General features: G+C 52.2%; 2 protein-coding genes across 2 annotated transcripts; both read left to right on the top strand.

The window, feature by feature from the left end:
* Window positions 1-17: 17 nt before the first annotated feature.
* On the top strand, window positions 18-12,860 carry SMARCD1 (SWI/SNF related, matrix associated, actin dependent regulator of chromatin, subfamily d, member 1). Its single transcript, XM_032420548.1, has 13 exons — window positions 18-320; window positions 982-1,169; window positions 1,455-1,497; window positions 1,592-1,714; window positions 2,179-2,301; window positions 3,547-3,663; window positions 4,939-5,040; window positions 5,335-5,496; window positions 5,593-5,690; window positions 7,451-7,586; window positions 9,110-9,232; window positions 10,594-10,695; window positions 10,822-12,860. Exons 1-13 carry the CDS (start codon window positions 144-146, stop codon window positions 10,873-10,875), a joined length of 1,548 nt encoding a protein of 515 aa, XP_032276439.1. The 5' UTR covers window positions 18-143; the 3' UTR covers window positions 10,876-12,860.
* A 1,860-nt stretch (window positions 12,861-14,720) lies between these two features.
* Window positions 14,721-22,589, top strand: GPD1 (glycerol-3-phosphate dehydrogenase 1). Its single transcript, XM_032420549.1, has 8 exons — window positions 14,721-15,476; window positions 15,938-16,115; window positions 16,916-17,056; window positions 17,682-17,820; window positions 18,048-18,160; window positions 18,872-19,105; window positions 19,328-19,434; window positions 20,430-22,589. The coding sequence occupies exons 1-8, from the start codon at window positions 15,436-15,438 to the stop codon at window positions 20,524-20,526; spliced, it is 1,050 nt and encodes a 349-aa protein (XP_032276440.1). The 5' UTR covers window positions 14,721-15,435; the 3' UTR covers window positions 20,527-22,589.
* Window positions 22,590-22,736: the final 147 nt, after the last annotated feature.

Raw genomic sequence — 22,736 nt, 5'->3', positions numbered from 1 at the left:
TCTAGCCCACAGTCTCGCTGCCCCGAGCCTCCCGTGCCGGCCGGCCGGCCGGGCGGACAGGCGGGCGTGCGGGGGGCGCGCGGGGGGCGGGGGGAGTTCCGGTTCCGGTTCTTTGTGCAGCTGCAGCAGCGGCTCGGGGGAAGATGGCGGCCCGGGCGGGTTTCCAGTCTGTGGCTCCGAGCGGCGGTGCCGGAGCCTCAGGAGGGGCGGGCGCGGCGGCTGCCCTGGGTCCGGGCGGGACTCCGGGGCCTCCCGTGCGAATGGGCCCGGCGCCGGGTCAAGGGCTGTACCGCTCCCCGATGCCCGGAGCGGCCTATCCGGTGAGTGGGGCAGGAGGAGGGGCGCGCGGGCCGGGGGCGGGGCCGAGCGGGGGCCTGGGACTGACAGGGGTGGGGGAGAAGTAGGAGGGACTCTCCTGGGAGGGATTCGGGCCCCGAGTGGGGGTGAGGGGAGGCAGTGCGGAGGAAGAGAAGGGAGGCGGTTAGCATCCCCACCTGCTCCTGGGAGCATTGTTTCCGTTGGGGAGTCAGGGAACAGAAACAGCGTGGTTGAAGTGGGGCCAGAGGTGGGCATGTGAGGACCGGAGTGCAAAAGGGCTAGGGCAGTTCCAGTGCCCGGAGGAACACAGAAGGTGTAGCAAGCAAATTGAGGTCAGCTTCTAAGGAAACGATAGCTGGCAGTACCATCTGAGTAAATGTGGGACTTAGAGAAGATGCCCAGTGTGTCATACAAAATAGACTGGGGAGCATTTGAGTATAATCTGGGTATCTCTTAGCTCTGGGGCTATATTCTCCTGTGGAATTGTACCTGGAGTACAGGATGCTCCAGTTATTTGGATTTCAGAGACAGAGGGCTCTCCTTCCATTGTGCTTCACCCCACCCCCAGCCTTGTTCATTCAAAGAACTCAGGCCGTCTCCCACTTTTTCTTGGTGGGGTTTGTAGGGAAGCCATGACATCTCTGGGTCCTCTCCTCTCTATAGAGACCAGGTATGCTGCCAGGCAGCCGAATGACACCTCAGGGACCTTCCATGGGACCCCCTGGCTATGGGGGGAACCCTTCAGTCCGACCTGGCCTGGCCCAGTCAGGGATGGACCAGTCCCGCAAGAGACCTGCACCTCAGCAGATACAGCAGGTCCAGCAGCAGGCGGTCCAAAATCGAAACCACAAGTAAGATGACTCTGGGGCGAGGGAGGGAGGGAAGGAGGGAGGAAGCCCGTGAGGACACAGGTGATGGGAGAGACTGAACCCAGAAGTGGTGGTGCTGTGTCAGCAGATGGGTGCTCATTCTTCAGAATGCCTCACATGGGTGGGGGTGGGGATGGGCGGAGTGTCTTTGATTTGAGAGATGCTTTGCAGTCCCTTCATTTTCCTATAAACGGAGGTGCTGACCAGTCTGTCTTCATGTTCTGGCTAGTTTTATCGCAACCTGATAACAGTATTTATTCCAAACAGTGCAAAGAAAAAGAAGATGGCTGACAAAATTCTACCTCAAAGGGTGAGTCCAGGCTGTAGGTCTTCTTGAGGATGTGCTGAGTTTGAAAATAGAAATGGTCAGCTCTAGATCCCAATGATATCTTTTTGTTCCTAAGATTCGTGAACTGGTACCAGAATCCCAGGCCTATATGGATCTCTTGGCTTTTGAAAGGAAACTGGACCAGACTATCATGAGGAAACGGCTAGATATCCAGGAGGCCTTGAAACGTCCCATCAAGGTAATGCAGGAGAGTGCTAGGCAGAGAGCCAAAGGAGAGGGCTCGGGAACCTTCAGTGGGCTTAGGATGAGAAATCAAAGGCGCAGCGCAGCTCTCCTTGGCATTTAAATTACATCTCCCTTCCGCCTACGAACTGAGAATTACATTAGAACGGAACAGCAGAGGGGGAGGGGCTTTTGCTATCTCTTGCACCAGAAATACACCCTGTCCGTGTTTTTGCCATAACTGCCCTGCTACCTTGGGAACCTGGCACCTTGCATGACTTTGTTTGGCATCCTCGTGTATGCACTTGCACTCAGGCCAGTGGCCTGTATTCTTATAGATGGAATCTCTATCCACCCACCCCAGGGAATGGGTAGATAGTAAGCCAGTCTGTTAGGAGTAATTTGGGGGTTTGGGGAGAGCTTGTCTTCAGTATTAAACCACTGAAGCCCCACCATCAATCCTGTTTCTGCCTTCCTCAGCAAAAACGGAAGCTGCGAATTTTCATTTCTAACACTTTCAATCCGGCTAAATCAGATGCCGAGGATGGGGAAGGGACGGTGGCTTCCTGGGAGCTTCGGGTAGAAGGACGGCTCCTGGAGGATGTGAGTTCAAAGTCCACTGTGGTTGACGTCTAGGGTGGGAGCTGCTGGGAGCAAGCAATGTTGTCTGGTTGGCAGGAAGCCTGATCAGTGCTCACAGCTCCTGTTGGGAACAGCAGGGAGAGGGTCACTGTGTTCCCTGCACTAAAAGACAATGGTTCTTTGTGTCTGGCTCCTACAGCTTGGCCCTCGCTGTGGTATCATATCAAGAACCTTATTGTTCTGGGATTTGATTTGTTGTTTACCTTCCTTCTGATGGTGCTGGCCATTGGACTTAGCATCTGCAGATTATTCAGTTTTTGTTTTTTGTTTCTTAAAAATCAAGTGAGTTTGCACTTAGCACTTGAAGACATGCTTTTCTCTCTGAGTCCTTGAGGTCCTTGATTCCCACTGCAGTATCTCCACCTTCCCAACTGTCATTGGAGACCTCTCACAGTTTAAGAGGGATAGTTTTCTTTGCTTCATGGGGAACATCAGCTGACAGGTATTAGCCCAAACTTCCTACCCCAGAAGCTCACCTTTCATTCCTTGCACCCTCTGTTTTTAGCTGTTCATAAGCAAGCCAATTTGAATGCATTTTTGCAGGAAAACCGGGGCTCCGTGTCAGAGCTTCCTTCTCTATATAGGTCCAGTCCATCTGCTGGTGGTGTCATTCCATCCAAATAAAGCTGTTTTTGTTCTGGCTGCTTATTGCCTGTGATTCATTTCCCCTCTAAAGTCAGACTTTTCTCTGTTCAGACTTGCTTTGTTACGGGCAACGGTTTGGCTTAACTTGCCTCATTTCCCTTAGGGAAATGAGGTGGATAAGTCAGTGACCCTGTACATGTTATTGGCTGCTTCTTCAGGGTTCTGTGGCTACCCTGATGGGTTTAATAGCCCCGGACACCGACCTTGTCATCTCCTGAGAGAGATTCAGAAGACAGTTTTTTGAGTTTTTTTCCCATTGCTGTTGTGGGTTCCTTTTTTTTTTTTTTTTAAGATTTTATTTATTTATTTGAGAGAGGATGAGAGGAGAGAGAGAGAGCACATGAGAGGGGGGAGGGTCAGAGGGAGAAGCAGACTCCCTGCTGAGCAGGGAGCCCGATGCGGGACTCGATCCCGGGACTCCAGGATCATGACCTGAGCCGAAGGCAGTCGCTTAACCAACTGAGCCACCCAGGCGCCCGTGGGTTCCTTTTTAATGGGATTTTTGTCTTGAGGAATTTCTTCTGGTCTTTTCTAACATGATCTCTCCTCTCTCTCCTCTAGTCAGCTTTGTCCAAATATGATGCCACCAAACAAAAGAGGAAATTCTCTTCCTTTTTTAAGTCCTTGGTGATCGAACTGGACAAAGACCTGTATGGGCCAGACAACCATCTGGTAGAAGTGAGTAGTTCTGTCCTCTAGGCTTTGACTTCATGACTGGAGGATGAGGGACTTGGGAGCCCAACTTTAATGTTTAGGGAGAGGGGGAGGTATACAGGGTTACCCCCAGTATAAAGTACTACCCTTGCAGTTTGCACGTTGACCTCCAGGTGGCACTAGCTGTTCTGGTACTGTTTGAACCCAAGAGCTCTTGCAGTCTGACTTGTCCCACCTTTTTAATGTTATTATCCTGGTTGCTGCCCCAAGGGAAATTCTAATGGAGGCCTCTTATACATTCCAGGTTATCTCTGCATCTTGCTTATTAATAATGGTGAGATGTAGTTATCCACACCCTACTCATACTTTTTCCTGATAGCAGGTGCTGTAATTAAGGCGGTTAGCTAATAGGGTTCTAGTCCTTGCAAGGTTACCTCTATAGATAGATCGGGGACTTCCTTTTGGCTCCTGTTCTGTTTAGATTCACTTTCCACATCATCAGAGATCCTTTGTTATAAAGCCTGGTTACACAGTGTTCTGAAGACCATGTTAGCGACAGTGTTCTTTGGGGTACAGTCAAAACAGAATGAGACAGTCCAGCTCCCTGAGTGAACTTAACCTGCTCCTTTCTTTGCCAGTGTAGCTGCAGCCCCTTAACCTCAACCACTAAGAGACATGGAAAGGTCTTTACCATCTAATAAGGGAAGTAAGTCATAGAATCAATAGAAATTTGTAAATATATTTAACTTGACTTTATAGCAGTAGAGTATAGTGGCTAAGAAAGTGGGCTTTAGAATCAGACATGCCAGAGCTCAAATCACAGCGCTACCACTTAGTGGTTGTTTGACCTTAGGCAAGTTACTCCACTCGTCTAAGCATTAGTTTGCTCATCTGTAAAATAGGTTTAATTGTGTCTATCTTATGTGGAAGTTGTGGGAATTAAATGAGATAATCCCAGGTAAAGGTCTTAGAAGACTCTTGAACGTAGTAAGTATTCAAGAAATGATAGCCACGGTTTTTTTTACTGTGCACATAATGTATTATCCATTTGGTGGATAAAGTTACCACTGAAAATTTAGGCTAATTTAAATGTGACCCTAAATAGAATCAAAGGTTAATCTGTTTATGGACAGACAGTAATCCGAGACCTTTATGCAATGTTTAGAAATGTCTCATGCTATTGCTCTTTCCCAATAGCCTCAGTAATCAAAGTTGAATATTCAGTCATTACAGACGCTCTTCCCTCCCACCCCAGCTCTTCCTCTGGGAGAGCAGCCCCTGACATCTTCCTCTCTGTAGTGGCACAGGACCGCCACTACCCAGGAGACGGACGGCTTCCAGGTGAAGCGGCCAGGAGACGTGAATGTACGGTGTACTGTCCTCCTGATGCTGGACTACCAGGTATTCTGGGGTGACGTCAGGGGACCTAGCTTTCACAGCCACCTCCCATCAGCAGCCTGATACTCAGAGGTTTAAGTCTAGTTGTGGGTAATTTGTCACCAGATGATAAACTCCCTAAATATAAGGAGAGGGGCTTAGTCATCTCTGAGTTCTTCCTAGTGTTTTTTGGCCCCAGAGAAAGCACTACATTAATGCTTGTTGAATGGCTTGAATGTGTGGCCACGCTAAAGCACCCCAAAATGCATATAGACCCAGCTCACTAGCTTCATCTCTGTCCTCTTTGGTTCTCTGCAGCCTCCCCAGTTTAAATTAGACCCTCGCCTGGCTCGGCTCCTGGGCATCCACACCCAGACCCGTCCAGTGATCATCCAAGCACTGTGGCAATATATTAAGACACATAAGCTCCAGGACCCTCACGAGCGGGAGTTTGTCATCTGTGACAAGTACCTCCAGCAGGTAAGAAAAGGACCCATTCTTTTGCCGGAGTCCAGTGGAGCATTAGTTGTGCTCAAAATGCCCACTTCTTAGCTGCCTTTTTCCTCTTTCACACAGATCTTCGAGTCTCAACGTATGAAGTTTTCAGAGATCCCTCAACGGCTGCACGCCTTGCTAATGCCACCAGAGCCCATCATCATTAATCACGTCATCAGGTGGGTACGTAGGGGAGGCAGCCGTGGGCCGCGGTGGCCTGGCACCAGCTCTCCCAAACCGGTTGTCTGATTTTCAGGGAGCAGGTTGTCAAATAGCAGTGATGTAAATTCTTTAAACTCAGTTTAGTGAAAAGGAGGGTAGCATATACCCCCAAACTCAAAATTTCTTAATTGTTTTATTACATCTTACCAGTATTTGTGTTTGCGAGGTTACTTATGTCTGCTGCGTACGTCTGGTGGAAACAGCAGTCCGTTTCTCCTGCTATCCAAGAGTAGAGAGTTCCCGCGAAGACTTTCTCACAAGCTAAAGTGGCATAAAGCAACAAAGCGATTACCTTTAATTTACGTGGAAACTTTTTTTTTTTTTTTTTTTTTTGAGAGAGAGAGCACATGAGAGGGGGGAGGGTCAGAGGGAGAAGCAGACTCCCTGCCGAGCAGGGAGCCCAATGCGGGACTCGATCCAGGGACTCCAGGATCATGACCTGAGCCGAAGGCAGTCGCTTAACCAACTGAGCCACCCAGGCGCCCACGTGGAAACATTTTTGAGCGTCCCAGACCCCCAAAAGGACCTCTTTCACACAAAATGAATAGAAACCAAGTCCGCGTGCTCACAGACACAAGTCACAGCCGTGGCGGCTCGCTGCCGAGATGCTGGCTCTGGTCCTCCCAGAGAAGCTGCTCGGGGCACGCGCTGCCTCGGGGGTGTGCTGCCGCGACAGCGGTGCCGAGCGCTGGTTTTGCTTCTCGCCTGTTCTCGTAAACGGGAAGATCCTCCTCGGAAAAACTAACGTAGGTCTTCTGGAAAAGTAAAGTGCTATAATGTGTTACGGCGTGTTACTGCACATCTCATCGCAGCTCCGTGATCAGTGACAGAACATTGGCAGCTTGAACCCAGCCACGTTGGGAATATTTAAACCACAGAAATCAGCAAATGCTCCAAATTGGCTTTTTTTTTCCTCCTCTTTCGGAGAATCAGTTGTTAGACATTTACCAACCCATCGCGGACGGGCTCCCATCTCTTCTGTGGATGGTAAAACATTCCAGCCTGAGACTCCACGGTTCCATTATCTCCTTTCACTGTTCCGTTCAGAAGATGGATGGCAAGGCGCCTTACTGGATATGGAGTGAAGGAATGCCCTTCCCCCTCCTCAGAGCAGCAGGCGGCTGGCTACAGTCTCTCTGCCTTCTTTCCCTTACTCCGTGTTAATTCCAATAAGGCTTTCCTTCCTTTATGTCCTGAGCTGTCACTCAGCCAACAGTAACTCCTACGATTTATATGTTGGATTGTTAATAGCTCATCTGCCCTGTGCTTAAAGTTAAGCTGCTTTTTACTTTATTTTGTATGGTGTGTGTTTTATTTGAATTTATTTTCAGGGTCAATTTTAGTTTAACAGGGAGAAAGGTATGTAAGATACTACAGTGGTAGTTTCCTTTGGGAGGGAGAGAAACTGCATTTTCACTGGATATCTTTTGGACCATTTGAATTTTTACCACTGATCTAAAAAAACACAGTAGCTTTGTTGGGGTTTATATACAGTAGGTCACACACACTTGAAGTGTAGTTCGAGAGTTTGTCAAATGTAACACCATGTAGCTACCATCGGAAGGAAGGTACAGGAAGTTTCTGTTACATGCAGAGGTTCTCTTGTGCCTTCTTGCAGTCGACCCCTTACCTTCATTCTTGGGCCTTCTTCTGGATCTTGTGTAAATAGGTCTTAGGGGACGAGCCCTTTACCAGTCCCTTTTGGTTTCCTCCCCAGTGTTGACCCAAATGATCAGAAAAAGACCGCTTGTTATGACATCGATGTGGAAGTGGATGATACTTTGAAGACCCAGATGAATTCTTTCCTGCTGTCGACTGCCAGCCAGCAGGAGATAGCTACTCTAGACAACAAGGTAGGGGCCCCTGCCTTGGGTAGCTTGGGTGCCACCAGCCCTCTGCCACAGCTCGTAGGCTGTCTTTTGATTCTCGACATTGGTTCAGGATGTATTAACACCTAGTATACGCCAGCACAGGTACCAGTTGGAGCTGGATGCTAGGATTCTGGCCGTAACTTCAAAGAGCTTTGAGCCTTAGTTTTTGAACCGTGAAATAGAGACTATCGCTTTTTTATAAGGTTGTTGTGAGGATTCAGTGAGACGATGTATGTAAAGACGACACGGTATCTGGCACATGAAAACAAGAACTGCTGCTATTTCTGCTATTATCTTGGTTAGACATAGTCCATGCAGGTAAAGCCAGAAAAGGCTCGAAGGAACACAAAGAACAGGGAGGCTTTCCTGGAAGAGTTGGTGCCCCAACTAAATCTTGAAGGACAAAGTGAGAGTTAGTGAAAGGGGAGAAAGGATAGTGCTTAGGGGTGTGGGAAGCAGAGGACATTGCAAAAAGAGAGAACAGGGTATGTAAAAATGAGAGAGAAGTATGTTCAAGAAGTACAAGCTGTTTAATGTGCTAGATCTATTTCAGGGTGCCAGGGATGGGAAATTTGGGGAAAAGAAACTGGACAGGGAAGCAGGAGCCTAACCATGAAGGAGCTTTGGTACAGGGAAACTGGTTTCTATTTCGTCCTGAAGACTGGAGGCAGTGATGCTCTTTGCATTTAGAATGATCACTGGCAGGAAAGTGGAAAGTGAGTTGTAAGAGGGGCGGATCTGGAGGCCAGAAGCCCAGATAGGAGGCCAGTGCAGTAACGCATGGGAGACATGTGGAGGCCTAAACCTGTGGTACTGACAGTAAGGATGAAAAGTAGATCTGAGAGGTGTCAAAGTGGAACTGAAGAGATTTGGATGGCGGGGAGCGGCTTGAGGGAGGAGGAGGCATTATGACTCCCAGGGTTTCAGCTCGGATGCATGGTAGTATTCATCCAGATTGGCAACAGGAGAACAGAAGTGAGTGTTGGGGGAAAGGTAGTGAATTTCATTTTGGAGAGTTTCAGATGCCTTGAGATGTCCAAACAGATGGAGTGGTTGGAGTTTAGAAAATGGACTGGTCTGTAGACTGAGGACTCACGAACCTGTCAGTGGTAATGGAAGATCTGTCAGTGAAGGAAGTTGCCAGGACGAGTATGGATGTTGAGGGGAGGGCAGGAACAGACCTCTGGGGCACAGCTTTTGAGCCAGCGGTCTGTACCACTGCTCCTACCTCAGAGTGTTTTTGCACCTATTTGTGCTGTGGATTAAGTATTCGCCGTGCAGCTTCCCCCATGGTGGACGTTGTGGAGACCAGAAGGAGAACTTCGGCCACGTGGGGTGTGTGACACTGTGCACATATCTGCTGAAAGAATGCCGAGCGCTGGGCAGCACGAGGTGGGGCTCGGGGCAGCACTCCGGGCCCCGGTTGGGAGTGGCAGGCGCTGTCTGCCGTGTAACTTCGCATTTCCCAGTCTGAAATGTTAGGAGCGTCCTTCTCTTCCTTTCAGATCCATGAGACAATAGAAACTATCAATCAGCTGAAGACCCAGCGGGAGTTCATGCTGAGCTTCGCCAGAGACCCTCAGGGTTTCATCAATGATTGGCTACAGTCCCAGTGCCGGGACCTCAAGGTAAAGAACTAGGAAAGGTGCATAGGGCCTTAGGTCAGTGAGGCACACATTTGCTTTGTTTCTGTAGCATCTGGTAGAAGAGCCGGAGGGGGAAGTGAAGGACCAGACTTTCTTTAGCCTGCTCTCAGGTCCATTTTCTAATCGAGTCAGGATATGAGGTGGAGCCATCGAGTGTTTATCCAGTCTCCTTACTGTGAGGTGTCACATTGTAGGGGATGCGGAGTGCAGACCTGGATCTCTGCTTTCAGAGCAACCTGCATTCTGTTTGGAGAAACTAGGCTAATAGGATTTATACATTTATTTATTTTTTTAAAATGTGAAGATCTAATTGGTTTTATTCAGTGATTCATGAATTAGGCAGCATCCCTTCTAGTAAATGGGCCCTCTGAGGAGTTGTACAGAATGGAAGGTTTTGATAAACAGGCGTGGGGGGAGGAGCAAGGAAGTTATTAGCAGAAGCAAAGAAAGGATTGTTTCAGACCAGGTTATTTTCTTTTGCGGGGAAGAGAACCAACTGATCCGATATAAAAAAGTTGTAAACCACGTAAGTCATGATGGGAACTCACCACTACCACTGCGATAATTCAGAGGAGAAGGGAGGTAGGTGAGGCTGGGATAGCTGGGGAACGCCCCATGGTGAAGGTGGGATCTGAGGTGTTTCTCAGAGAGGGGAGCACCACAAGCTTAGGCAAGGAAGGGGGGGGTGAGCATTGAACGAGTGAAATGTGCCCGCAGTTTTCTCCTTTTCCATGAAAGGTGACTGTGACTAATTACAAAGGCCGAGCAGAGGAGCGAGGGACAAGGGGTGCCAGAAAGGGTCCCTGAACAAAGCAATAGACTCACTGATAGCAAGGGGTGACTTCGGTCGTTGTATTAGTAGTTTGCGAGGGCTGCCATAGTAAAGTACCACAAACTGAATGCCTTAAACAAAAATTTATTTTTATCTGGAGGCTGGCATTCTGAAATCAGAGTGTTGGCAGGGTTGGCTGCTTCTGAGGGCTGTGAGGGAGACTCTGTTCCAGGCCGCTCCCCTAGCTTGTGGTAGCCTCAGGCATTCCTTGGTTTGCAGATGGTGTTCTCCAAGTGTCTTCACATCGTCTTCCCTCTGTGCATGTCTGTCTCTGTGTCCAAGTTCCCCCTTTTTATAAGGATACCAGTCATGTTGGATTAGGCCCACCCTAATGACTTCATCTTAACTTGATCATCTGCAGAGACCCTATTTCCAAATAAGGTCACATTCACAGGTACTGGGGGGTTAGGATTTTTGACATCTTTTGGGGGGATACAATTCAGTCCATAACAGGTGTGAAGGAGGGAGACAAGTCTATTCTCCTCTCTCTTCCCCCTCCCATATCCCCCAGACCATGACCGATGTGGTGGGTAACCCAGAGGAAGAGCGCCGAGCCGAGTTTTACTTCCAGCCTTGGGCTCAGGAGGCTGTGTGCCGATACTTCTACTCCAAGGTAGGTGCCTGGGCGTGGGAAACTGACAAAAAGCAAGGGGTCTGAACCCCAGATGGGGGTCAGTGGTATGAGGTGCCAGCTTCTGGTTTGTCTCATCTTCTGCTCCCTCCACTATTTTCTCCCTAGGTGCAGCAGAGACGACAAGAATTAGAGCAAGCCTTGGGAATCCGAAATACATAGGGCCTCTCCCACAGCCCTGATTTGGCTGCACCGATTCGTATTTGGGCCCTGTGCTGCCTGCCTCATAGCACCTGCCTTGGTCTTGCTTGGGGCCTTCCAGGGGATGCTGTTGGTTCAAGGACAACACCAGAATGAAGAGGGTCTCACATTTCTGTCCCACAAGACACCTGTCACCCTCTTCTCCCACCCCATCCCTTCCTGTCCCCCAGCTTCCCTTTGCCCCACAAAGTTCCCATGTGCCTCTACCCTCCCCTGGTCTACATAGGACCTCTAGATAGTATTAGAGAGAGAACCTGTAGTGGTAATCAGTGCATTGAATGGATTGGGCCTAAGGCCAGGTGGTCTTCAAGGGGACCGGCTACACTGATCCTGCCCTTCAGAGACCCAGGAGTTGGGAGCTTTAGCCCCTTCTCTGAGACTCAGGCCTGGGGGCACTCTATAAGCTAGTTGATCTTGGCTCTCTGGATAACAGAATCCAATTTCCTTCCTCGCCTCCACAGGTTTGGAGCACACTCTCCCTTTACTTGTTGCCCTCTAGCACTAAAGGAACCCTGGTTCTTGGGCCCCACTGAGCCCCAGGTCAGTCCGCAGCCCTCTGGATTGGCCTGCTGTCTCAGTGCTTCTCTTCCTCCCTCGTAGGGGGTCCACATCAGTATTGGAGTTTGTTAACTAGTGCTCCCTCCCAGCACACTCCCTGTAGCTGCTGTCTTTAGGATCCCCTGCTCTCGAGCTGTCCTAACGCAGGGCATTTGGGTAGGGGAATCTTGCCTTTCTCTGTCAGAGCCCCAGGGATCTAACCTGGGGTATTGTCCTTGCCAGCAGAGGCCGTTCCTTCCTGCTGTTGCTTGGAGGTGTGACTCATTTATTCACTCCATCCTGCCTCCCCTATCCCTTCATAGAGAAACAGGCCTGAAATCAAACGGGTAAAAGCCCTGGGCCATCCCTGTCTTCCTGTCCCTTGTCTGCCCAGTTGACACCCACTGGTGACTTCTAGGGCACTGAGGAGTGAAAGCGCCTAGGGCTGGCGAATAGCTCTGAGTTGGGTTTGTGACTCTTCCCTCTCCCTGCCTCACAGGATTGTGACTCCCCAGCCCCTGCCCTCAAAGCTTCAGACCCCTCAGGTAGCAGCAGGACCTTGTGATCTTGGCCCCTTGGAACTGAGATGGTTTTGCATCTTTCCAGGAGAGCCTCAGATTCTTCTTCCAGGTTGTATCACCCCAAGTTAGCATATCCCAGGCTCGCAGACTCAACATAGCAGGGTGGGAGACAGCTGGGCACAGAGGGGGAATTCCGTTCAGCCTGGGCTCTAAACCCACAGAACTGACAAAAGCCCCTGCTTCCCCACCCCCTCCTCAGGCTCCTGCGAGCACATCCTCCAGCCCCATATCCCTGCCTCTTCCACACCGGGGACAGAATTTTCTCCTCATCTTCCCCTTCCTCCCATTATCCCATCCCTCCCTTAAAAGGTTCTCCCCACAGACACTGGACAACCTCTGTCCTTGGGGCTGGGACCATGAGAAGGAAGTTCAGCACTCCTACACAGTGTCCCTGTTGAAGATAACTGTTTTTATTAACTGAATTATTATGTTTTTTTCATGGACCAAAATTTTTTTTGTACTGTCCCCTTACCGATGTCACCCAGTTTTAATAAAAGAATCTTCTGAAGGATGGGTCCCCCTACCTATTGAGGGAGAGCTCTTCGCTGAGCTCTTTCTCTGATACCATTAGCCGTGCTCGTGGTGTCTGTTCATTTTATTTGAATAACAAATATTTCTTGAGCGCCTGCTGTGTGCTCGCTGTGGTGCTAGGCACTAGAGATAGGGTGGAAAACACGGTTTCTACCCTGTGGACCTCAGGTTCTCACCTGAGAGCTGCTTCTGTCAGCCCAGTGGTCCAAGCAGGCCGGGTACTGGTTGGGATTATTGGGCTTCCTCACTGGGTCTGAGCGTCCTGCCCCCAGCTCTCGGTAGGGAGGTCCTACGAGCCAGTAGCACTGCGATCTCCTCCCTCACCCTGCTGAGCTCCCTGTGGCACCCGCCGGCTCCAGAGCACTGCCCGGGGGGCGCCTGCGGTTCCTGAGGCTTGCTGATCCCGAGCCACCTGTGGGCGAGTTCCTCCCAGGGCGCCTTTCTAGCGGGGGCCTGCGCAGCGAGGACTGTGTGCCTCTGCCTGCCAGTCCTTTTACGGTTCCACTTTCACGGCCCTGAGAGATTTCAGTTCTTAACACTGGCATGGAAGTGCTGTGTTGTGCTCCTCGTGGCTACAGATAACCTGCCCCTCGGGATTGATCTGTTAGCAGAAGCATGAAATTCTGCAGCTCCCATCATAATGTGCTTGCTCCTCACCTGGCGGCTCGTGCCTGCCTCCTTTGTGCCGCTGTCTTGTTTGGTGCTACCCGAGAAGGGGCTTCAGAATGTAGGGGGAGTGCGACCACATTCCAAACTTGTAGTAAAAAAAATTATCCTGTGCCTTCGTGGATGGGAACACACAAGTAGTGCCTTGCATGCAGTCACACCCACCCAGGTTACAGCTTGTTCTCAATTTGGAACTTGGGGGTTTATCGGACTTGAGTAGGGAAAAGGAGAATGTGTGGGGTTGATAACTTGGGAGTGGAAAAAACTGATGTCAAGGACACTGAAATGGCATCTGTTTTTACACAGGCTAATTACATGTATAATGAATGGCTGATGAGCCATTATTAATTTCAAGCAGATAATCTACAGCTCGCTCTGGGGAAAAGCTCTAGTAGCTTCTGTGATGAGCCAGTTCTGAATCTGCACACTCTTTATTCCCATATAAATGCACAAGTTCGTTGTCTCCATACTACTGAAAATGATTTTAGGGGCAAAATGAGAGATGGGAGAATTTAGGCAAAAAACCAGGGGTTATTTTATGCATAAATATCCATTCTCCGGGGTTCCCGCCATATGTGCCAGGGACAAAAGCGTTCTTTCTCTTGCGTCACCCAGAATGGCACTTGGCGCTGGTCCTTTGTCTCAGTGCCAGCGCGGTAATGAGGCTGGCTCTGTAGCAGGTGCATTTTCACTCCTAAGGGAAACCATCAACTACCAACTTCATGTATGTTCCCCGGTGAGAGGAACTCCCTGCCATGGGAGGGGAATACGGTGGGCCCCTCCTGGGCAGTCCCTAGAACTTAGAAAAACCTTCTCCCCCCCAGTCTTGCCCTCGGGCCCATTGACCCTTTCTCGGTGGTTGCACCCAGACTCCTCTCTGGCCTGGTGCTCACTGCTGTTGCCGGCCAGCAGGGGCCCCAGGGGGTGAAAACGCCCACTCAGCACTCCGCCGAGCCAGGAGGTCCGCACGTGGGCAGACACTGGTGTCCGCCCTCTAGGCCAAGGGGCACAGGAAGCCGGAGCGTAGGGGCAATTGCCTCACTCCAGATCAGCCTAGGAACGAGAGCCGCTTCTCTTCCTTGTCAAACAGATGGCTGTGGGTGATGTAGAGTCCCAGACTGCTCAGTGTGTTCTTCCCAGCCTCTTCCCATGTCCCAAATCACACACCCCACTTACTCTCAATTATAGGATCTAGGAACACAAAGCGCCACAGAAGTTAACGGCTGCCCCAGGTGCTGCCTCCCTTCCCCTTTCTGGCTTCTTGCAAGCCAGCCACTAACTTGAGGAAGCCCCTAGTGTGGTAGCTGGGAAACCCAAGAAAGAACTGGAGGAAGCTCAAAGCCTCTCAAGAACAGTGAACGCTTTAGCCACCTTCTTTGCTCTCCTGTCCTCTTCAAGCCCAGAATCTGCTTGGCATCAGAGCTTCTAACTCTGACGTTTCCCACCTTCTCATCCTGGAAGACATTCAGGTGAGGATCCTTTGAGGTGAGGAGAGAAGCCCAAGGGGGAGTCCCTGAGATGACCACTATGGGTAACAGATGACCTTTTCCCTCGGGGCCCCTGGGGTCTCTCATCCTTGGGCTGGGATGCCCCCAAAGCAGGCCCCTAGCTCTTATGTGGTCTTTAAAAGTGAGCCCACAGCCGCCTACCTCACTCACACCCAGCCCTGTGGTAGAGCTAGCGTGGGGCCAGTGACAGTCTTTGTCACTGCTAGAGGACAAACCTGTAGAGGAGATTTTGGGTTCCTAAGAGGCTATGTGGGGTGATTCCTACCTTGGAAAAGAAAGCATTCCTGCATCTGCTACTAGGACTGAATACAATTTATTTCAGTGCTGGGGGACAGAAGGGAAGGGGGGGCAGTCACTTGCTCCTCATCTGGGCTATTTCTTGGCAGACCTCAAAATGAGACCATTACAGGGAGGGAGGGCTGGGGCCAAGGGAAGCAGCTCATTAGCACCATCAGCTGGCAAACCTAAAAGGAAGAGGGGCCTGGACTCTGCCCCATTCCTGTTCACCACCTGTCTCTACCCTTTTCTCCCCTTTCCCTGGCTTTACCAGAGTCCCTGTCTCCCTGGGCACCCGCCTCCCAACCCGCCCCTGGAGGGCGGGACTTGGCTGCACCCACGTGTGGCAGAGTTATATGCTCCTAGTCGGCAGAGGAGCTGGGGAGCAGAGCACTGAGCTGGTCAGTTAGAGAAGTGGCACCATGGCTGGCAAGAAAGTCTGCATTGTAGGCTCCGGCAACTGGTAAGTGGCCCTGTCAAGGAGTACAAGGCTAGGGCGAGGGGCAGGAGGCAGACGGTGGGTAGGAAGTGCCCTCCAATTTCTGTTCCACCCCTGCTATCTTCTGTGCCTACCCCCACAGGGCAGATGGTGCCCAAACCTTTCGGGTCCTTGCCTGCCTGGGCAGCTGCACCTGTTTGCCACAGAAAGGGAGTTTCCAGAGTGCTCCCTGCCTGAAAAGCTGCTTGGGGGTGGGGTTTGGGGAGATCAGAAGTCTGGCCCACTTCTCCAGCTGCAAAGTGTAAGGTAGACTGAGTCTCCTTTCTACTGCCAGGGACACACTTTCACGGTGGCGGGGGCTCGCAAGGAAATAATCTGGTGGGCTGCTGCGCTGTCCCCTCACCGCCACCCTGTGCCTCCTCCCCTGCCCCCGTTCCTCCTTCATGCCCTGACTCTTCTACTTTCTGTCCTCCCCCTCCCACTAGGGGCTCAGCTATTGCCAAGATTGTGGGAGGCAATGCAGCCCAGCTGTCACACTTTGACCCCCGGGTGACCATGTGGGTGTTTGAGGAAGACATCGGGGGGAGAAAGCTGACAGAGATCATCAACACGCAGCATGAGAACGTCAAATACCTGCCAGGGCACAAGCTGCCCCCCAACGTGGTGAGCCCCAAAACCCTGCAAGGAAGGGAGAGGGAAGTGGAGGGGTGCTTCCTGCTGAGAGGGGGCCATTTCAGCTGCTACTTGGACTTAGGAAGCGTCTTGGGATGGCTGCTGTAGACATAAGGCACCCCTATGCACAACCCCCAAAGTGCTCTCCCAGGACTTTCTAGAACTGAGGAGAACCTGAACCCATCCCCACCCCCCCGATACACTTATGGGCTTCCAGGCAGAAAAGGGAGGGGGACAAGGAAGTTGGTTTCCATGGCAACCAAAGACTGGGGGTCTGGGTAGCACCTGCCTCAGGCTCTAATCCTGTTACTTATTCACTGGGCTATTAGCTGAGTTGGAGGCTGTTCCTTGGACTTAAGGTCCCTGGTCAAATCCATGTGGCTTGCTCCCAACCTGGAGAGGGGGAGCAGGGAAGACAGCAGGGAGAGCTTTCCCTTCCCAGTTGGGGGCCCTAAGAAGCTGGGTGATGAAATCTTACTTGGCCTCTTCCTCCTGCCAAGCTTAGGCCTCCTGTGGCCTCCCTCACTGTCCCACAGCCAAGGGCTAGAAGAGTACTGAGTGGAGGTTCCCAGGAGTCCTCAAGAGCCCTGGGCAGCTGGAGGGAGAGGGATGATGATGAGGGGGAGGGAAGACAGTTTCATTCCTCCAGGTTCAGCCTTTCCAGATTCAATCTCCCAACTGTCCTTCCTTCTCCCCCCACCAGCCTCCCTCTTTAGCTCCTAGATCTCCTGAATGGGCTTCCACAGAGGCTAGAAGTCTGTGAAGCCCATGAGCACTGGTCACCCCCACAGGTGGCTGTACCAGACGTGGTCCAGGCTGCAGCGGATGCTGACATCCTGATCTTTGTGGTGCCTCATCAGTTCATCGGCAAGATTTGTGATCAGCTCAAGGGCCACCTGAAGGCAAACGCCATTGGTGTATCTCTTATTAAGGTGCCAGGAACATCTTCATGTGGATGGGGGGGGGAGTGCAGCTAACTGTTGTGGGGTCAGGGTGGGGGAAGAGAAGAGAACAGAAAGTGGCAGAAGAAGGCCAAGAGTTTTTTGGAGAGAGGGGAGGAGTCGCTTTGGGGAGGCTGAGAAATAGGTGCTGGGGGCCACTGGGGAGGGGAGGCTGGTTGGGGAGTAAGAGATCGGTTTGGAGGCCGATGTCTTGAGGAATTTAGGAGGCATACAAGGGATGTCTGTGGGTATGAGAAGTGGGCTGGTTTGGAGCAGTGTCTGGGATGGAAGCTGGTTTGGGGTACTCTGTGGGGGGTTGTTTAGGGATGTGGAGGGGATACACTGCCTTGGAGACGTAGGTTGATTGAAGGTATTTGGAAGGAGAATTTTCAAAAGGACTCATTTTCACGTGCGATCTACCGTCCTCACAGCAAGCTCTGGCTGCATTGGAATGGGGGAGGGAGGCTCCACCCAAATCCAGTGGGTGGTCCAGGGGGAAGAGGCCTTTGGGGATGGACACTGATGAACAGTGGATTTGGAAGGGGCAGGATTTCTGGGTGGGAAGCCCTCAGTTGGGCATAAAGGACACCTGGCCTGAGCTCCATCCTGTGCCCAGGGGGTAGACGAGGGCCCTCACGGGCTGAAGCTCATCTCTGAAGTGATTGGGGAGCAGCTGGGCCTCCCCATGAGCGTGCTGATGGGGGCCAACATTGCCAGCGAGGTGGCTGATGAGCAGTTCTGTGAGACCACCATTGGTGAGAGCCCTGTCGTCACCTACATACACAGCACAGCATACGTCCCCGCTCTGTACTCCCCGCCCCCCCATTTAGCCATCTTCTCCCCATTAATCAGGCGTCCCAAGCACCAGGGGTGAGGGAGGACTGGGACATCCCCCCAGGGAAAGGGTTGCAGGTCCTGCTTAGGGCAGGTGTGGGAAGAGTCAAGAATCCCCTTTTAAAGCCTTGCCCCCTTCCCACTTTAGGCTGCAAGGACCAGACCCAAGGACAGCTTCTGAAAAAGCTGATGCAGACACCCAATTTCCGCATCACAGTGGTGCAAGAGGTGGATACAGTAGAGATCTGTGGGGCCTTAAAGGTGAGAGGGGTGCAGAGGCAGCTATGGGGTGGGGAGAAGGCCCTGAAGGAGGGCCTGGCTTAGCTCTACGAGGTTGCTGGTACTCTGGGCTCTCACTCTTGGGCAATTGCTCCCCTTCCCCACCAAGTCACACACACACACACACACACACACACACACACACACACACACACGAAGAATTGTAGCAGTAAGGTCAGGGTCATTCAGGCCTGCCAGTTATTCACTATCAAACACTGGACCTCCTTCTTCCTTTCTTCCTATAGCTCCTTGTGGGACATCCCTATCCCTGCCTCCAGTGGGTGGTCCAGGGGGAAGAGGAGATGTCCTGGGGAAGGACCCGGGCTAACAGGAGATAAGACATCCAGGACACCCAGGCAGATTGATGGCCAGAACTCTGGATCTTGGATAGAGCTGAGGACATCAGGGATATGGAACAGAACAGTCATGGATGGGAGGGCCAGCTGGACAGAAGACTGGTTTTCAGGAAAAGTTCTCAAGGATGGAGTATGGGGCAGGGTTGGGGAGCCAGGAAGCACGAGCCCAGGGGTACAGCAAGTGGGAAACTCAAGAGGTGGAAATAGTTGAGGAGCCCACCCACTGTGCTTCACTTAATTCAGTGGCGTGTCGTGGCTGATGGAAGGAGCGTGAGGTAGGTGCCGAGGGGCCTGCAGGGAGGGATCCTTTCTCACCTGTGACCTCCACTCTCCAAAGAATGTAGTGGCCGTGGGCGCTGGCTTCTGTGACGGGCTGGGCTTTGGCGACAACACCAAGGCAGCAGTGATCCGACTGGGACTCATGGAGATGATCAGCTTTGCCAAGCTCTTCTGCAGTGGCCCTGTGTCCTGTGCCACCTTCTTGGAGAGCTGCGGTATTGCTGACCTCATCACTACCTGCTACGGAGGGCGGAACCGAAAGGTGGCAGAAGCCTTCGCCCGCACAGGAAAGGTGGGACCCTGGGACAATGGAGGATGGAGGGCGGCCCAACAGGTTCAACGTAGAGGGATTTAGCTTGAGGCATCTCTTGAGCACAAACATTAAGACTGTTGTGAGCATTCCCAGCCTTTCTTTCCTACTAAGACCCCACCTCCCATCCGAGCCCCAGACTCTCCACCTCCCACAGACAACCTTCCTCTCCCATTTCCATCACCCGTCCTATTTCCTTCACAGCCCATTGAGCAGCTGGAGAGAGAGATGCTGAATGGGCAGAAGCTGCAGGGGCCCCCAACAGCCCGGGAGCTACACAACATCCTCCAGCACAAGGGCCTGGTGGACAAGTAGGTGTCTGCCCCAGCCCCACTGGGGAAGGGAACCACAGCCAGAAGTGCTCTCCACATTCATCTTCCTCATCCCTCCTCCATCGGTGAAGCGGGCGGAGAGGGAACCTTATGTTTACAGACAGAGACTAGAACGTGGAAAGAGTCTGCTCTGTCCACTCTCCCCCAGCTAGTTCATAGTCTTTGAACTACCTCCAGGCTAGTGTTCTTTAACCACACTGCTTGGACACCTCTATGTAGCCTCACTTCCTGTCCTTTCCTCCTGTCCTCTGCTATGAGGGCTGGAGCTCTGGGGCAGCAGGAATAAACTCAACTGACTGTCCCACTTCTCTGTCCCTCCACCCCAGTCTAAGCCACTACCTGGAGGCCAACCCTTCTGTACCCTGAATCCTCTCCTGGGTGCTAAGGCGTGAGGAGGACAGTCTCTGTGTCAAGGTGCTCCTTTTCAGGGAGCACAAACACAGTGGGGGTGATGGGCTGATCAGAGCGGAGCTGTGTTGGTCTGAAAGAATCCTAGTGTAAGAGTGTGAAACAGGTTCAGAAGATCAGCTCATGGCTGGTCAAGGGAAAGCCCCAGGTAAAGGAAGCAGCCTGTGCAAGAGGATGGGAAGAAGGAAATGCATTTATTGAGCACCTTCACATTAATACATAATCCCTTCTGCACTTTGTTCTGTTAGTCCCATTTTACAGTTGATGATACTGAGGCTTAGAGAGGTTAACTGGCTGGCCCAACTAGAACAAATAATTCATCCCAGGGAATCATATAGGCAAGTTCAATATGATAGGGAACAGGGCAATCAACAACCTGACCCTAAACCCAGGACTAGGAAGTTCAAATCCTCAGCAACTGGAAATTGACAGCCAGAGTCTGCCTGAGCTCAAAGGTGGGAGAGTAGGGGAGTGGAGGGTTAGGAGGTGGAGGGGGAGTGGGCGGGGGTAAAGGGGGGTAGGGGTATACTAGAAGGCTAAACTGGGTCTTTCCTTCTCCATTCTAGGTTTCCTCTGTTCATGGCTGTGTACAGGATATGCTATGAGAGCCAGCCAGTGGGTGAATTCATCCATTGCTTGCAGAATCATCCAGAACACTCGTGAACGGAACTGGGGCCCAGGCCAGGCAGCTTCTTTATCCCAATGGAGACAGTCAGCAGCTTGGGGTACCTGGCCACCAGGATCTCTGGGACGCTCCATGGAGCAGCCTCTTCTCCTGGAGGATAAGGAGGCTGTGGGGCCCAACTATCTACCTGGGGATCCTGAACCATCAAGCAGCCTATAGCCTCTTGCCACCACCTCTCACCAGAAATGGAGTTGCCTTGTCCCTCTCCAGATGTGGGGCTTTCTCCTTGTCTTCTGGGAGGGGTAGAATCAAGGCCCAGTGCTGTCTGCTTTGGGTGTGTGTGTTGGGGGGAGGATGAAGGGAGAGGGAGGCAAGAGCTACCCACTGCTGCCTCACACAGACCAGGAGTCCCATCCCGAAGCCCAGTTAAATGGCTAAAGAAGTACCTCAGCCACAGGAGGAATGAGGCAAGGGCTGCCAAGGAGGTGTCGGGCTTTTGAGCTGACACAGGCCTGAGGGACCCCTTTGCTCTGACCTCTGCCAGGCTCCACACAGCATCAATGGATCTCAGTGTCTGTTAACAAAATACAAAGCTCTCAACCCCCTCCTAGCTTCTGGCAACATCTGCGTCCTCAGAAACCTCTGGTCGTTCCTCCCCACCTCCCCCAAGCTGCCCTGGCACCAGAGCTGCTGCCATGCTGGCATCTCTGGCCCTGGGGCTTGTCATCCTCCCCAGGGACTTCCTAGTTCTTGCTAGCTCCTCCCCACCATGCATGACCTTTCTAAGCCTTCCCTCGCCCTCCTGGCCAGCACCCTCTTCAGAGAGCAGGAACCTAATCTGCTGACAGCTACACCTTTTCATAGCAGGCTCAGATCACTCAGCTCCCTATGACCTTTGTATTTGCCCCGCCTCCCTTCTCTGGTTGGGGGAGGTGTCAGTTGGGTCCCTCCTGCTTCTATCTTCCCAAGGACATCCTGGGCTTCACCCCTTTCCTCCTCCCAAACCCTGTGCCTATTTCTCAGCTGCCCCCAGAGCAGCCAGGGCAGCTAACCAGCACCCGCATCAGGAGGCCAGGGGGCCAGAGAGTGGCCCAAAGGCTGATCAGGGATTGTGAGCAGGGAGGGGTGAGCAGGTCCTTGTTGATGGCCCCCGACATTCCAAGGCCAGTCCTCCTTTGTCACTTGAAGGCTGACTCCATCAGCACCTCAGGAGCTGGGAAAGTCAAGGAGGAAAAAATTAAAACCACCCTACCCACTGTCGTGAGGGAAGAACAGGAAGGGGAGGAGGGAATGTGCTTTGAACTGGCCTTGTTCCAGGATGCGTTGGCAGCCAGGGAATGTCACAGGTCAGCAGCCTGGGCCCCTGGCTACAAATAGGCCCTGTGGGCCTGCCAGGCTCCAGCCATGTTCAGCAGAGGATCTCAGCTTCCTATGTGGCAGCACCTGGCACACTGTGGCTCTGGCCAGCATTATGTTAACCCTTTCTTACTCCCTGCCCAATCAGGGAGGTGGGCTCGGCTCCTCAGCCCTAGCCCTTGAGGATTCACTCTTACCAGGGAAGGGCAGAGCTGCGTGGATCAGACTGCGGGAGTGCAGGCACAGCCACCCCAGATTTGGCTGGGCCCAGGTTAGGGCTCTGACTGAACCCAGAGCTGCCTCCCCAGGAGGTCAAAGTGGGGGCGGACACACAGCTCTTTTCCTTCGGCTGCAGCTGTAACCTTGTTAGCTAGTCCGACACCTTTGCCTACTTTTGTTCACTCCACAGTTAACAATCTGAGGCCTTCCCATCAAGCCTACCTCTTGTCTACTCAATAAATCGTGGTTTTCCCGGAAAGGAGTTGGGGAAGGGCGCTTCAGTGCATGCGCCAGTTCGTACGCTGTGGTGTATCACTGCATATATGTTTCCAGTCATGCCACAGGGAAAAATGAAGAAAAGAAGGAAATCCCTCCTCGATAATGCCAGCCACCCCCGGCCCCTGGCAGGGGTGCCCACGCCGTCCCTCTCCCCGCAAGTGGTACCCTAAACCCGGCGCGTCTTTGGGTCTTAACCGCGCTTCTTGCAAGCGGGGAGTTCACAACACGGGCCAGAAACGTTAGAGATTCGTCCCTCGTACCCACTCTGTGGCCGTGACCAAACCTGCAGCCTTCTTGGCGGTCCTGGCCTCGCGGTGCCAGTCGGGTCCCTCCCTGAGTTCGGCCGAAACGGGCCACGCGGAAAAGGGCAGCTCCAGGCTCTAGGGGGCGCGCG

The sequence above is a fragment of the Phoca vitulina genome, unplaced genomic scaffold, assembly GCF_004348235.1.
Source record: "Phoca vitulina isolate PV1807 unplaced genomic scaffold, GSC_HSeal_1.0 scaffold23, whole genome shotgun sequence".
In the NCBI taxonomy this organism is placed as follows: Eukaryota; Metazoa; Chordata; class Mammalia; order Carnivora; family Phocidae; genus Phoca; species Phoca vitulina.
Note: the sequence above shows the minus strand (reverse complement) of the source record. Positions and strands in the feature narration are given on the sequence as shown.